Here is a 16,322-nt window from a genome sequence, read left to right on the forward strand (position 1 = left end):
GAAACCATGTTTCATCTGTTCACCAGTGGAAATCCTTGCCACAAGAATACAGGTAGTCCTCACTTAACAACCATTCTTTTAGTGACCGTTTAAAGTTACAACGGTGCTGAACAAAGGGACTTACAACTGGTTCTCGTACTTACCGCCGTTGCAGCACCCCCATGGTCATGTGATCACGATCTGGGCGCTTGGCAACCAGCTCGCACTTATGACGGTATCCTGGTGTCACGTGATTGCCATTTGTGACCTTTCCAGGCAGCTTCTGGCAAGCAAAATCAATGGGGAACCCCATGATTCACTTAATGACTGTGTGATTTGCGTAATGACCACTGCGAAAAAGGTCATAAAATTAGGCGCAACTCGCTTCACCACCACCCTGCTTAACCACAAATTTTCCAGTCCCTATCGTGGTCATTAAGCGAGGACTACCTGTAATTTAATTCATGGCAAGGAACTGGCTGAAAACTGCAAGGGGGCTGTTCTTAAGTATTAGCAACCAGGGAATATAAATCCATGGGAAAAGGCAACTGTCTTTGAGCAATGCCATGAATTAGGGATGGCATATTTGGGAGAAATGAGGCCCAAACTTCTGGCAGAACCAGGTTAGCCAATGGTGGGGAGGAAAAATCCTTTCTCTGCTCGAGAGTTTGGGCCGTTCCTGCCAGCCGAGATCTTGGCAGGACCGAGCAACAGTTTGGTGGTGCTTCTTAGTTAGGAAAGCAAAGCGTGGTGTTGGATGGCCTGAGAATCAAACGGAGCAGAGTTTTTCTGGCCTAACCGGTTTCGGTTGCCGCCTTTTCAAGAGCCGTGGGTTGGATCCACACAGGACGGCCCACCCTGGATTCACAGAACACAATTGCCGTGTTCGTGTATCACAAACAGCCAGCCGGGCTGGTGCTGCTGCAAAGGAAATTGGGGGAAGGAGGGGCAGTTAACGGGTGCAGATGTGGAGGCTCCCCTGGAAAGCCAGAGGTGTAGAGCGGTGGTTGGGCGGGCCCTGGGGAGACCCGGGTTCAAGTCTCCCATCAGCTGCGCAAGCTTCTGGAATAGCTTGGGCCAATTCCTCCCTTGCAGCCCAACCCACCTCACAGGGCTGTTGTTGAGGGGAATGGGAGGAGAGCGCACTGGGCCTGCCACCATGAGAGCCCGGATGAAAAGTGGCATCTAAGTCAAATGAAGAAACTTGTCGATTTGAAGATGCGCAGGGTGGCTGTTGATGGGGGAAAAGAGCACACAGCGCTAAATCTGCCCCCTTCCGCTCCGGCATGAAAGGCGGGACCCAAAGCTCGTCAATCAATTCGTTGCTAATAAATGAAATGCTAAACGAGGCAATGAATGAATCTCTCGACCCAAACTGAGCACATCCCTTCCTTTAACGGGAAGGAGAGCTACGTTTCTCCCCGAACCGGACCCTCAGAGTAATAATACCGAGCAAAGGAGATGCCGACGGCTGAAATTTGGATGAGTCTTTTTTGTAAAATTGTTTGGGGGGACTTTGGAGCAGAAGGAAAGGGGTGGATCTATAAAAGGGATCTATCAAAAGGGGGGGGTCTATAAACCAGATCTCTAAAAAGGTGGACCTATAAAAGGGATCTATCAAAAGGGTTCTTTTTATAAATTGGATGTTTAACAAGGGTGGATCCACAAGAGAGATCTATCAAAAGGGGGCCTATAGACCGGCTCTCTGAAAAGGGTGGATCTATAAAAGGGATCTATCAAAGGGGGGTTTCTGTAAATCGGACATATAACAAGGGTGGATCCATAAAAGGGATCTATTAAGGGCCTATAAACCAGATCTCTTAAAAGGGTGGATCTGTAAAAGAGGTCTAGCAAAAGGGGGTTCCTATAAATCGGATGTATAGCAAGGGTGGATTCATAAAAGGGATCTCTCCAAAGGGGGGGGGTGTCTCTAAACCAGATCTATAAAAAAGGTGAATCTATGCATCAGACTGATAAAAAGGGGGCTCTGAAAAGCAATCTTTCCAAGCTGGCGGCCCTCACAGGGGTTGGACTACAACACCCATCATCCCCAACCGGCACAGCCAACATGTGGGGATGGCAGAATAAAGGGGCGTTGTCCTAACCCAGGAGCCAACTTGCAGGAGATCACTTTTGGCTGCCAGCTTTTCTAAGCCATCCTGCAGGAGATCACTTGGGGCCTTTAGTGAGAAATACGGTCCCTTCTCCGTCGCCTGATGGGGGTCCCATCCATACCGGGCTCAGTCCTGCCTGTCCTGCAGCGCCCCACAAATTCCTGGAGGAATGTGGCCCCTAGCAGAGAAAAAAATTAACCCACCCTTGCTCTAAACTCCGACAAAACTGCATAGCAATAAAGCTGGAGTTAGATCAACCAAACACACGCACGCCTGCTAGAATCCTCAAGGGATCCCATGAGGCCATCTAGTGCAGCCCCAGGGCAGGAATCTAAATTAAAGGCTGCCCAAACGTGTGTAGGAAAGCAGAGCCTCCCACTTCACTGGATAACTGGTGCCGCTTACAGGAGGTGGTTTCCCCTCCCTTGGAAGAACTGAAACCTACCCAATTTAATAAAACATTAAACAACGGAGAACAACTTCCAGCCCTCTTCGCCGGGCAATCCTTTCCAATCCCTGAAAACCACTCTCCTATCTCCCTTGGCTCCGTCTTCTAAACACTCCCACCATCTCTCCCGTACTTCATTTCCAATCCCCTGAACCTTTCCTCTGCCTTCCCTGCGTCTGGCTCCTCCGAAGCCATCTCCAAGCATAACCCGGAAGAGAGAACTACAAGCAGTCGCCATTCGGGGGCGGGGGGGGGGGAATCCTTGGCCAGATGCAAATCTTGATCTCTCTGCCCTTTCTGGACCCACTGCCATTAGGAGGGGGGCAAGAATCCAACGGGAGACCACAGAATTACAAGTTTATTACTTACATTAAAAAAAAAAAACAGAGAAGGAGAGAGAGCAAAGAATGCCATCCAAAGGAAAACAGGCAGGGTTGATCACCTGTTTGCCAGCCCTTACACTCTCCTCTTTGTACCCATCCCTAAAGCAGTGAGGGACCTGCCTCCACAGTTAATTTCTTGGCACTTTTCCCCTTTCGTCCTTCAGCCCTACCCAGTTGCCCCCAGCATCGTTTCGCCCCCCCCAATGCAAGCAGATGAGTTGGAAAAGCCCACCCGGCCGCAGGGAAGGCTAAAAACTGCATTTCTGTTTTTCTTTCTCAGCTGCCGTGCCCGTTTATTTTTTAAAAAGGAGGGGGTGTATTTAAAATAGCCCTTTTCCCATCCTCCTTTGTTTTCAAGGCAGCAAGGCGAGATCACGGAGGGGGGGACGGATCGCCCTCGTCACAAACAGCGCATTAAAAAGGACACGGGGAGTCCTCGCTTCCCTTTCCCCCCTGCCACAAAGGCGTGCGTGCAAGGATGGGGGGGCGTGGGGGGGTGCATACATTTCGGAGGGGGTGAGACTGTCCAACCCTTGTTCCCCCGCCTCCCAAAACGCTTCCCCCAAGTCTTTCTCCAGTCTCAATCCACGATCGAGAAGCAGGAGACAAATGAGTTAGCCATTTAAAAAAAAAAAAGTTAAAAAAATAAAACTTTAAAAAAAAAAAAAGGAAAGAAAACGAGAAGTGCCTTTAGTGTGTTTTTCTGCCGGCTCGGCCACTGGCATGCGTTTTTAAGATGCAGAGCGTCGCATGCGTTTTTAAGATGCGGGGCTGCCCCCCGCGTTTCTTTCGCGGCCGGCCAGCGTTCGAGGACGTCGCTTGCTCCCCGTCGGTTCACAGGACCGTCAGCTCGTCTTCGGCCGGCAAGTTGCTAACACTGGCCCCGGGGGGGTGTCCGTTGCTGACTCCCCCCTCGAATTCTTCCTGCAGGAAACGGCCGATTTCTTGGGTCAACGAGAAACTCTCCAGTTCGCACTCTTGCTCCAGCTGGGCGATCAACTGGGAAAGAGACAGCGAAGGGATGAATGGAGGAAGCAAAGAAGAAACGAGAGGAAACGTGCTGATTCAAAACACGCCAGCGTGCTCACGTTTGCAACTGTCAGCCTTCCCAGGTAGACCAGACAGGAAACACGACCAGATGAGCTAATTCTACTTTATGGTAAAGCTATATTGACAGAATCTTGCAAGTCTGAAAGTACCATTCTCCCTCCATCTCTTTTACAGCCCGAGAAACTAGGAAGGGTCCTTTCTGAGCCTCTTTCTCCACCCATTATACAGCTGTGGGCTAAGCCATCCCTTATCTGACCATTCTTTAAGCAGCGTCTCTTCACCCTGTCTCCCAAGGTCTTTCCCGCACACCATTACAGCAACATCCTGGCTAGGTTCGCACACATTGCTAAACGTCAATCTCTCTTACTTTATTTGCTATTTAAACATTTTACAGAACTGCCCATCTCTCAGCAGTGACTCCTGCCTGGATGGTGCACAGAGGATGGATTTTAAGTGCATCTGCTAGAAAAGAATAATCTTTTCTCTTTGTAAAATCCTGGCTGGTATTTCTTTCAGTACAATAACTTCTTTGTCCTTTATTTTCAGTCTATTTTTAAAGTGCTCCTGAAGAATCTGATCTTCTTCCTTACAAAGTACACATCTCTCGGAACACTGTTTTTCTTGGCATATCTAGAATTTATCCCGTACATCTCGTCCATTTCTTCATCGATTTCCTCCTTTTCCCAATCAAGTAGATTTGAGGCAGATCCCAAAATGTTCTGCCTTCAATTTTTTCCCCGTTCCTCCTAATCTTAAACAATATTCTTTCTCTCTTAATTCCGATATTATCCAAGGCTCTTTCAATTTCTTTGTTATTGAACATCCTGGCTAGGTTCACGCATGTTGCTAAACGTCGGTTTCTTTTGTTTACTTAGTAACTCAGGAAAACAGTTCTGTCCTGATTCACCTAAAATAGGATATTTAATGAATTTAGACAAGGAAGACCCCATTCCGGAGGTCAGCGACTTTTTCACGAGTTGCTGCCAGAGACATGATTTTATCCAAAGTTCCTAATGTTTCTTTACTATTTTGTCGGCTGTAATAACAGCGTTTTAACACACTTATTGATTTCTGCACTTTTTAATCCATTTTAATAACAGCCGGCCACTTTGGGTAGGTTTTATCTTATTCGTTACGACTGGCGGTCACAACAAATATGGATGGATGGATGGATGGATGGATGGATGGATGGATGGATGGACGGATGATCCAAGATTGGTCTTGGTGGCCTGTAAAACCACTCACCCGTGGCTCTTCCTCTTCAATCAACTGCACTATTTCCTGGTGCCCCAAAAGTAGCTTTTCCTGGCGTCGTTTCTGAGCCTCTTCAAGCTGGGGGATTGAAAAAGAGAAGTGAGCAAAGGAGAAGAACAGCCTTCTGAATTTATCATCTGCTTCAGCATGGATACTCTTTTCCAGGGGAATCAAACCTGGTCCTGTTTCGTTCGCTCCAGTCTGGACTACTGTATTGCGATTGACCTGGGACCGCCCCTTGAAGACAATCCAGAAATATTCTCTGGTTCAGAATCTGGGGCAGGTTAAACCTAAGCCACCTTGATTGGTTTTTCATTTGTTTGGGGGCTCAGCTCAAAAACATCCACCCAATTAAGAAAGGTTTTCTCAGGAACTGTATCCTTGGCTGAGTTTTCTTCCCCCCCCCTCCCTTCTTTACACATTTGGAAAGCTTGATGTCTGCTAGTTTGTGGGGTTTTTTTGTGACACCTATTTACCGTCGTTTAAGGGTCTGTTTGTTTTTGGGGTTAGTAGCTTTTAATTTCTGCTGGGATTTATATTTGGCTTGCCAGCTGGCATTTGATTTTTGGAAGAGCAAGGATGGGAAGGAAACTCATTCTGCTAATCCAAATAAAGAAGAAATTAAGAGCTGGCGAACTCAAGACCAGGTAAAATAACTGTTTATTTATTCTTGGGAGCGTAAGAGCCCTGAAGGCGCATATTTTTCTCTTCGGCTGTTCTTCCAACAGCCAACTCCACTTAGCGATGCAAGGTTATTTTCCCCGTGAGCCGACAAGAACGGCTGAATTGTCAGGACCTCCACAAAGCTCTTTTTAAAATTTTTTAAAAAATGGAGCGGGGAAAACGAAGCATTGTAAAAAAAAAAAAAGGCCAATAGATCTGATTGGTTTTTTCAGTTCCTCTGGCCATCAGGAAGCAGCACAAACTTGGTTTCAACCTTATTAGGAATCATCCGATGTGCAGAGCCAAATCTTATTCTGTGGGATTCACATCTCTACGGGCTGCGCACATCGGATGATCCCTAATAAGATTGAAAAAAGTCACATACTCCCTCCCGATGGCCCGTGAAGCTGAAAACACCAGACAGGATATACACCGCAGAAAAACAGAGAAATCCCCTTCCCAAACTTGCAGGGGATAGAAGCAATGCAAAACTTCATCCATGGGGACACAACATAGTGTAACACCTGTATATCTCCCTGGCTGAGCATTTAAAGAAAATTGAAAGATTATCGACCATTCTGATAATCCAAAATACTCCATTTTCAATTCCGCCCGCCTAAGGTCGACCTGCCTAGGAAACGTCTGAGCATTCCTCCCATTTCTTCTTTTCCTTATAATTTTTAAAACTTTGAGATTCCCCCAGCTGTGACATTCTCACCCCTATTGCGCGAGGAGGAGAGCCTTTTGGCTTCCATTAGAAAAAAGAGAATTGCACATAACCATTGGAGATGGTTATAGAAACGCTGGGTTGCTAGAACAGTTGCTTACCCTGCGAATGGAGTTTACGGACTCGGTGATATGCCTTCGGTTTATTTCTGCTAGCTCCCTGCGGAGGGACAAACAAGGTTAAGGGCACCCCCCAACTTGCCTTCATTCCCCCATACGAAGCACATGTAAGGGTTTAATTATTAACCAAGTATGGCTGCTTCACCACGCCTAAAAAAAATGGGCTAATTTCTTTCAGAAGGAGAGCTGCAAGATAAGCTGGTCCCTTTCATTTACCACTTGGAAGACCCGGCAGATCTTACTAGCAAGGTGATCCATTTCCAGCAGGGGTGATCAACTTTTTACTAGCCTCCGTGTGAGGTTTACACCCAGCTACTGATTTGGCCTGATTAGGGGGTGTAATAAAGGGTTACTGAGCAAATTCTAGGAAACCTCAAGATGACGATTAATTAAATTTAATACAGCCACCCACTCCAGTGGACTCTGCCTGACCTCCTCTTTTCACTTTTCCAAGAGTTACGTTTGAGCCCTTTTTTAAACAATAAAAATATATGAGTAAAAATTTAAATGTATTCATACATTTCATTTTTTTTTAAATAAAACACCTCTGCAAATCGCTCGGATGCCTGCATCTTCCAACATCTTCCTACCCTTGAATCTTGCCTGCCGTATGAGAAATTTGTCTGTCATTCTCCCCCAGCTTAACTCACACGTCCTTCTTGCTCCTCTCACGGGATTTCGCTTCGGTGATACTGTTATGCCGTTTTCGATCCAGGATTTTCTGCAGCTCTTTCTTCTCTCTAATCAGAAAGGGAGTGACCAGGGACGTTAGGGCCAAATCTATGGGACAATGTGCTGGGTTATCTTTTTTTCAAAACCCCAGAAAGTTGTGGCTGGGGAGCAAAATTCCAAAATGTGCTAGAGTTGATTACTAAATTGCAGTTGGCGGACAGACTTTTCCATCAGATCTGAGGACGGCGAAATTTAAAAACATCAGACAAGGTTATTGTACCCAGCTCACAAATACAGAAGTAGAGGAATGAACAGTTTGATCAGGTACAAAATAATTTTCTTAAATCCCTAAAAAAAACACCCTCAGGGCAACGCACGATGGTTGAGGGAAGAGAAAGGGGAAATTCCCACCCTCTTCCCGCAGTCCTTGTCATTTCTCATCGTGCTACAACTCACTTTTCACTGGTTTCTTTCAGCTTCTTCAATTGAGCAGTTTGGTAATCCTGAGAAATCTCTCTCAAGCGCTGTTGGGCCTGAAGAAGAAGGGAGAAAAGAGAAATTAAAAACCGAGCACCTATTTGGGTCAAATATACATCCATGGCCAAATCACAGCACTGTCTCTTTGGCCTAATGGGAAAATATTAAGGGTATATAAAATAGTTCCACTGATGGGTTTTGACGTCTGTGTCCCAGATGTGGTAAACAGAGGCGGAGGTAAAAAGAGTTACCGGTTCTTTTCCCTGCTTTAAGGAAATTCTGCTGAACTGAGAATTTAATTCTGGACTGGGCTCCTTCAACCAGCCCGTTTTCTCAAGAGCAGGGAAAAGAAGGATGGAAAGATTGTGCTTCTGAGCTGTTTTTGTTTCACAAAGATGGCCCAGGCCACCCCCTCGGTTGCGGTTTCTGACTTTTTTTCCCCTTTCGCCATGAGGACTAGAAACATGACGCCTGCGAGATGTGCACGATCAACCTCCGAGGCCGCCCGGGAATTGTGTCATGGAGTCAGGGTGTGCGTAGCCGGAGGATGGGTGAGAGCGCACTGTCTGTAGGATACCTGGCGCAGGTGATCTCGCTTCAACTCCCTCTCCAGCCGATGCTGAGCCTCGCGCAGCCGTAGCAGGCCCTGTATCTGCCACTCCTGTAGGTCGAGCTTCCGTTGAGTGTCCTCGTGTTCCTGCGCGTGCCGGGCTCCCTCTAAAGAGCTCTGAGACCTACCCACCAAGAAGAGCGTGAAAAAAGTCAGCTCGGACCGCAGCAGAGGCGACCTCGCCGTCTTTGGGAGGATAATCTATGCGCCAAGGCCAGAACATGCCTCCGCTCCCACTGCCTGGCGCTGAACTGGTTTGGAGAGGGTTAACAGGGGCCCGGCCAATTCGTTCCGCTTTCCAGAACGGGCATCTGGCCTGAATCTCTAGTTGGGCCCAGTGTCCAGTTTAGACAACCCTGTACAGCCAAGTTTTTCAAAGCATTCCACCAAACCTTAGTTTCCGTGAGAACTGTGGGGTTCCGCGAGAGATGAAGGGCAATTTTTTAAAACTGTTCTGCAGCCCGAAATATCTAGGGAGAAGCAATGTTTTCTAAATCTCCTTTTCTGCATGGGGAATCTGCTCTAAATCTCCTTTTCTGCATAGAAAATCTGCCCTAAATCTCCTTTTCTGCATGAAGAATCTGCTCTAAATCTCCTTTTCTGCATGGAGAAATTGCTCTAAATTACTCCATAGCAGGGAAAACCTGCTAAAATTCTCCTCCTCTGCCCAGTGAATCTCCTCTTAATCTCTTTCACCGCGCACCTTGTTCTACGCGTGCAAAATCTGCGATCCTCACCCTTCCCGGCTCCGCAGCCGGCTTCTTTCCAGCGTTAGCTGCGCGTTCTGCTTCTTGTTGAGACTGCAAATCTTCTTCATGTGCTTCCGACGGAGCTCCTTCAGCTCCCGGTACTGCTTTTTCAGGAGCTTCACAAAAGCCTTTTGCTGCCGAAGCTCTTCCACAGATGGAGGGGAGACCTCTGGAAGATAAAAGCAGCAAAACACGAGGGTTTACGGAGTCCTGCTCTCCAGCAAGGAGAAAATGGAGAGGAAGGGGGCATGAGAGTGCAAGAGAGAATGACAGACGGTACCATCCCCTGCCTGTCTGTTCTCCAGTTTCTCTCTGCATCAATATGGACTAGAAACTTGAGTGTTTTAAATATATATATATTTAAATTATAAAATTTATAATTTATAATATATATATATATATATATATATATATATATATATATATAAATAAATAAATAAATAAAAAACCGGCACTCTGAAAGTGGAAAATCCTCAGAATGAGGGATTTTACAATTCCACCGTGCCACTGCATAAAGACAGCTCGGTGATGATCTTTTCCTTCCCATCAACGGGCACCCCTTGGTGCTAAAGGTGATGGCAACCCTTGCCCTTACCTGCCAAGACGCTGGCGATCAAGTCATCTCTCTGCCCTAGGGAGTTGCGAGAAGAGGAAGAGGAAGAGGAAGAAAAGGAATCAGCATTCAGTGGGGAAAACAGGCATCAGAGCCTTCTAAAAGCCTGATCTCAAAATTGGAAAAGAGCAGGGGCGCATTCTTCATCCCCCCCGCCCATGCCAGCAGCCAACTGGAATTTTGCAGAGGGCAGAAATGTCTCAACTCAGCCTGGCGCATCCTCCTCTTTCAGCCCTTACCTTGACTGGGCACGATGCTGGGGCTCCGAGTTGGGGGCAGCACATCTGGGAGGGGCTTCTGGACCTCTCGGGCCGGCCCCGTGGTTGCGCAGGAGGGGGTCCTCATCAGGGCCTCCCGCGGCTTCTCTACGTTCTCCTGCAAAAAAGAGGGGGGGGAGCGAAGTTGTGCCTTCCAGCCCTTTCAAACGCCACCTCCCTCCCCGCCACCCCGACTAAATCTGCAATGCTGGGGTCGTATCGTCCAAAGGTGGACCCCTTGACTTAAGGGGAGAATGCCCCTGGATTTCCACCCCTGCAACCTGTCTGCCTCGATGTGCTTCCCTCCCCTTCCTTCCCACCCCAGGAGACCTCACCTCGCTCTCCACCATCAGAGCGGCCAACTGCTTGGCCCGCTGATCCATTAAGCTGACGTGCTTAATTGGATTGATCAAGGCCTCGGCGTAATCTGCGGAGGGAAGAAAGAGAGCCCTAAGTCCTCCAAAGGGGGCTGTGCGGCACAGCCAGGCGAGCCTCAGATGGGGATTGCCAGAGAACCCAGTTCAAATCTTCAGGCGCTTGCTTCCTCTGTTGCATACCCCCACACCCCCGTGTCTAATCTACCATGAGAAAGAGAATGGACTGTAAATCATCCTCTCGATTCCGAGTTGCTGCAGTCTGGTGATAATCCTCTTGGCCAATTCTCTTAAAAGGAGGTAATGGTTAGCAGACGCTCAGGTTCCTGATATGCTAAGTGCTGAAGCAAGAAGCTTTGGGAGAACGCTTTCGCCACCTGATCTGCTCCTCAGCCACAGTCAGAATCAGGATGCTGAGTTAGACACTGAGCAACCTTCCCATAATTTCTGACTCTCAGCTAGCAGATATCTGAGCATCTGTAGTGGGAAGAGGGAATGGCCTTGAGGGACAGGAGGAAGCGCTGCTACAAAGGCGACGGTCAGATAAAAGAAATCTGAGTCCAGGCAAGAACTGTAACCTGAGAAAGACCCTCCCTTGTTCTCATGAAGATAGAGAGAGGGAGGGGGGAAGCGCATTCAGACTTAATTCTGTTATAACAGCTCTATAATGGAAGTAGGATTAGACTGCATGATTTTGGTTTGCTAGTCTGGTCTACCTCGAAGGGCTGACAGCAGCACTGTTTCCCCATCCTGGTCTCCACCCTCCCAGAAGGGACCCCCCCCTTCCCCAAGCCATTACTTTGATGATCATCAGGAATATAGTCGTAAGCTTCTGTATTGACCAGCAGGGCTGGGAGACACAGGGGCTGGTTGCTCTCGCTGCGCAGAGAAATATAGTGGTACCCTGAGAAACAAAAGACAACATGCACACAAAAGATCAGCGCATAAATGTTAAGACAGGGTAGGAAATCAGCCCAGATCTTTGAACAGAGAGAAGAACTCAGAGCTCTGGTCCTGATTTCCAGCATCTCCAGATAAATAGCTAAATAAAAAGTAGAATCTGATGCAATGGAATAATTTTTTTTTCCTCCCCACAATTCTGGAGGGCTCCTGCCAGCCAGGGCGGCTGGATGGAGATAGTTTGAGCCAGTCTGGGCTAAGAAAGAAAGCCAGTTTGGGGTACTTTGGGGAAATTGGGTGATGAGGAGTTCTAGCCCTGCCTTAGCCACAGAAGCCAGCTGGGGGACCTTGGGCCGTGTTTCTTTCTCAGCTCAACCCACTTCACAGGGTTGTTGTTCTGGGGAAACAAAGAGGCAGGAGCATTAGAGAGGTATGCTGCCTTGAATTGCCCCCAAATGAAAGTGGGATAAAAATCTAATCGATCGTAAAGTTGCAAAAAAAATCAATGCATAATTGATTACAGGTAGTTCTCGCTTAACAACCACAATAGGGACCGGAAAATTTGTCATTAAGCAGAGTGGTCATTAAGCGAGGCAGTCATTAAATGAACGGTCGTAAGTTGAGGACTACCTGTATTACTACCTCAGGAGTATCCTGGGATGATATTTTTGGTGGGTTGCATGTAAACCCCATTATTCTGCAGAGGAGGAAGGTGTGGGGGACCAAACCCTGCAATGACTTTGCTGCTGGGGGGGGAGATAGAGGAGCTCACCTGCACGGATGGCGGAGACGGGCAAGATCCGATGGCCCACAAATTTGCCCCCTTCCTCAAAAACCGCGATGCGCAGTGAGGCGAGGGTTGGCAGCACAACCTGCACAGAGAGATGAAAGAATTGCTGGAGGGAAGCACCAAGCTCTGGTTGTGCCACAGATGCTCTACACACACCCTTGTGAATTCTGAAGAACAAAACTGTAAATCGTCCTCTCAATTCTGAGTCGCTGCAGTTTGGCTATAATCCTCTTGGCCAATTCTCTTAAAAGGAGGTAATGGTTAGCAGATGCTCGTGTTGATGTTGACTGTCAACATCAAAGAAACAAAATTTAATTTCTGGCTGGCAGCTTTTAGGCCAGCAATCTCGGTCTGCCAGCAAAAGCTGAAATTTCTGGTGAGAAAGAAACCCACCCCGCACATGCTCAGAAGTGCACTGATTTAGGGCCTCGAGGAACGTCAACGCCGCCCTGCAATGGTGGGTCATCTGCTCCGGAGAAAATACAAGCTTCTCTTAGAAACCTTCCCGGATTTCCCACGGTCACCTTGTGGAAGACGAACGGGTCCTCATCCCAAACCGGGTTGAAAGAGTTGCCCTGCGAGGTCCGGGTGCGGAATTTGCGCTTGGTGTCCACCGGCAGCCCAAACATGTCCACCTCGACGTAGATGCCAACCTTCTTATCAGACAGGAATTGCCCAGATATAATCTGAGATGGAGATAAGGAGAAGGTGGGTTTCCTGGCCTAACTCTAAAAAGCAAGGCTGGTTGAGTTCACTTGCCAATTTCTGATGCAACATATGGAGGGCATTCTATACATGCTCAGGAGAACTCTCTTCCACCCAGCCTGCTAGCTCAAATAGGTTCCCCTGCCAATTAGTGATGCAACATATGGAGGGCATTCTATATATGCTCAGGAGAACTCTCTTCCACCCAGCCTGCTAGCAAAGATAGGTTCTTCCTCCTGTGCCTGTGGCCCCCCCCCCAAGCCTTTTTAAGAGGGAGTCTGACAACGTGGTAGCGTTTCTCTGATCGTCTTCACCTCATCCATCTTGCCCGATTTCTACCTAGGGATTTTAAGTCTTCTGAAAGCAGAGCCCAACCCATTTCTCTGCCTACACGTCCATTTGAGAGAGAATTAACTGAAGAGTAACGCTGCTGGAATAAATCCTCTTTCTCTACTGAATTCATTGCCATTTCAGAAGGAAGTTTAATTTTGCTTTCGGGGTGAATCCCTGTTACGTTTCTGCGATTCCTTACAAAAATAATTTTGCGGGATCCAGTGCAAAGGGACGGTGTCCAGCTCAACATCTGACTGATATATCTAAGCAGTCTATCGCAGGGCAGAGATGCAGCCTGGCTGCCCAGGTAGACCGCCCCTAAAGCTGGAGGCTTTATTTAGTCATCCCGGCGGATACCCAGAGAACCCCACAGATTGCTCTGCCCACCAAGGCTGGTACCTTCCTTCCCTCTCCCCTAGAAGCTGCCAAAGAGAGATTTCTACATAGCTTCCACCCAACTTTAAGCCCCTTCCACCTTGCCATCCTCCAACCTTCACTTTGACCGTGTTCGCCACAATGCCATCGACGATATCTTCGGTGAAAGGGTCGAAAAACTTGTCGGGCCGTCGCATAAATTCGGGCTTGAGCAAGTAGCCGCTCCGGCGGTTGTACTCAAAGATGCCCAGATTCAGCTGCATCGGCAAGTCTGCAGGAAGAGTGACACCAAATTGTAAACCAAGTTCCTAGTCCTTATTGCTCACAAGCGGAGGTAAAGCCGAGGAAAACAAGCCATGACCAGCAGGCTATGTACTGTACACCCCATAGCTCCATTCCTCCTCTATATTTAGAGGACAAGATTATTTCTAGTGGCATGTATTTTTATAGAGAATTTAAAACTTCCAACTGTGTTTTAGAAGTGGGGGAAGCTAAAAAACGGAGGGGAAACCCCTGTCACCCCCCACCCCAAGTCACCCACTCTTTGGCCGAGAGAGCTTTTCAGGCTCCAAAAACTTAAAAAAAAAGAAATATGTAAAGAAATATTAACATTAACAATATCAAGATTAATAACATTATTATTATTATGGTTGGTCACCCAGTCAATCAGATGTTTAGACTGCATTTGGGATTTTTGTCCACCTACTGAGTCCTTCCCAAAGACCTGGGATCGGCCGATCTTGTGGTATAATAGCGTTAAAGTTGATTCATTATTATTCATAATCATTATTCAATTATAATTATTACAAAATAAATAAATAAATAATATCAGTCAATTGCAAAAGGCAGCTTTACTTGGAACAGCTTCTATCCTGTGACGATACCTTTAACACCATCAAATGACATCTGCTTATCCCAGGTCCTTGGGAAGGACTTTATTATTTATTATTTATTATTTATTTATTATTATTTATTATTATTATTATTATTATTATTATTATTCTTCCAGGTCCTTGGGAGGGACTTGATGGGTGGATAAAAAGGCCAAATCCAGTCTAAATATCTGGCAGACTGTGCAGCCAACCACCACCACCACCACCACCATCATCATCATCATCATCATCATCATCATCATCATCATCATCATCATCATCATCATCATCATCATCATCATTTAAACTTATTTCCCAGGAGGGAAACAAGGAATATGCAAAGCACAGAAACGACACGTTTCCCTGAAGTAGAAGTCTGTGTTAACCTCTTTCCATCTTCACCGAAATAGACATTTTATGGCCGACTAAGCTAAAACCAACCTCATTTGGCAACGTAACCAAGGCTCTGGCCCACTCCAGTGAAAAGATCCAGGGCAAGGACCGCCCTTTTTAAACGCCCACGCAAGTTACTAGTCCTCATGGCCCTCCAGCCGAGCCGAAGCGGAGAAAAAGAGGGCGAACTCACCCAGGGACTGAAAGTTGAGAGCCACCATCTGACAGCCAGCGTTCCAGAATAGCTGGGGCATGTAATTGGAGGAATCCACGCGTGTCCCTTTGGGGTATATCCGGCTCAGCTGCTTCTTGTTGTATCTGGGAGGGAAGCGTGTTAAGGCAAACACGGAGCGCGCAGAGCTGGTGAGGCCTGTCCCTGGGTGCTGAGCTGTCCTCTTGGGTGCCAACGTGCAGGGCGCAGGTCAAAGCAACCCATTGGCAACCTATTCTCCATCTCCCCTTTCCGCCCAGTCTTTCCTCTGAAGCTTAGAATCACGGAGTCGTGCCGTTGAAGACGGGATCTCAGAGGTCATCTAGTCCAACCCCCACGCAAGGCAGGATCCACGAGAGCAGCTTCTTAAAAGGTGCTCCTAGCACTCCCAGGGTTCCCCCAAGACCCTCTCAGGGGTCCTCAAAACCATCATGCTTCAGCCTGGGCTGCAAACGAACACCCTGTGAAAACCCCATCCAACCGTTGCGAGAAGCCGTCGCGGCAGCAAACGCGCCCATGTTGATTTTTCCTACGGTGAATATCGATCAATATCACCCCCAACTCATTCTGAAAAAGGGGAAGGGGCCCCGAGAGAAAGAAAAGTTTAAGAAACGCCACACCAGAGCGTGTCGGAAAGGGGACCGTCCAGCTTCTGTTTGGGAGACCTCTCTTGAAGGAGAACCCTAACCCTTAATTTGGGGTTCTTCATCCTGCATCCCCTCCCAAAAGGGACAGAAGTGGGATCAAGCACGCCACGTTAGCTCGGGAACGGCTCAGGATGCTCGACAAACTCCATGGGGCTGTTGGTCAGCTGTTCCAAGCCTTTGGTCTCCACAAACGAGGACATTTCGTACGATTTATTGCGTTCTAGAGGAGCAAAAGAAAGCACAGGACGTCAGCTCTCCCCACGCACCGAGCGCTCACTTTTTCCCCGTAACAACAACCCTGCGAGGTAGGCTGGATAGAAAGGGAGGGTCTGGTCCTTGTGGACCAGGGTGGCTTTAAACCCGCCTAAAGACGTTTTGGACACAACAACAGGGCGCATGAGGGCATCCGTTGTAATGAAAATGAAAAGCCATGAATTTGATGACTTTCCCGCTGTGGATTTAAGCGCTCTGAGAAATCCCTGGATCTGACACTACTGATTGCTTGGGGCGTGGGCAAGGAAGGGGGTTCCAAAAAGTCACAATGGTGGCCCCAACCGGGCGATCGAAGCCCTCTTTTTACGTCCGTCATGATTACAGTGACCCTTTA

The 16,322-nt window shown here is 47.7% G+C and overlaps 1 protein-coding gene across 3 annotated transcripts in view; it reads right to left on the reverse strand.

The window, feature by feature from the left end:
- Window positions 1–2,883: 2,883 nt before the first annotated feature.
- PLCB3 (phospholipase C beta 3) overlaps window positions 2,884–16,322 on the reverse strand; it is a 42,530-nt gene continuing 29,091 nt past the window's right edge. For 2 of the 3 annotated variants that reach the window (XM_088137351.1, XM_088137353.1), the window contains 17 exons: window positions 15,851–15,935; window positions 15,051–15,175; window positions 13,709–13,863; window positions 12,704–12,865; window positions 12,162–12,261; window positions 11,289–11,393; window positions 10,451–10,542; window positions 10,098–10,233; window positions 9,841–9,876; window positions 9,234–9,414; window positions 8,889–8,966; window positions 8,464–8,620; window positions 7,866–7,942; window positions 7,388–7,477; window positions 6,720–6,777; window positions 5,220–5,306; window positions 2,884–3,923 (listed from right to left, as the gene is read on the reverse strand). In XM_088137351.1, coding sequence (XP_087993477.1) covers window positions 3,759–3,923; window positions 5,220–5,306; window positions 6,720–6,777; window positions 7,388–7,477; window positions 7,866–7,942; window positions 8,464–8,620; window positions 8,889–8,966; window positions 9,234–9,414; window positions 9,841–9,876; window positions 10,098–10,233; window positions 10,451–10,542; window positions 11,289–11,393; window positions 12,162–12,261; window positions 12,704–12,865; window positions 13,709–13,863; window positions 15,051–15,175; window positions 15,851–15,935 — 1,889 coding nt within the window. In that variant the 3' untranslated portion in view covers window positions 2,884–3,758. The remainder of the gene's footprint in view (window positions 3,924–5,219; window positions 5,307–6,719; window positions 6,778–7,387; window positions 7,478–7,865; window positions 7,943–8,463; window positions 8,621–8,888; window positions 8,967–9,233; window positions 9,415–9,840; window positions 9,877–10,097; window positions 10,234–10,450; window positions 10,543–11,288; window positions 11,394–12,161; window positions 12,262–12,703; window positions 12,866–13,708; window positions 13,864–15,050; window positions 15,176–15,850; window positions 15,936–16,322) is intronic. The other variant, XM_088137352.1, reaches the window with a different exon arrangement.

Source organism: Python bivittatus, unplaced genomic scaffold, assembly GCF_059951505.1.
Source record: "Python bivittatus isolate LINGU-HERP-01145 unplaced genomic scaffold, Pbiv_v1 ctg000180_np1212, whole genome shotgun sequence".
NCBI lineage: Eukaryota > Metazoa > Chordata > Lepidosauria > Squamata > Pythonidae > Python > Python bivittatus.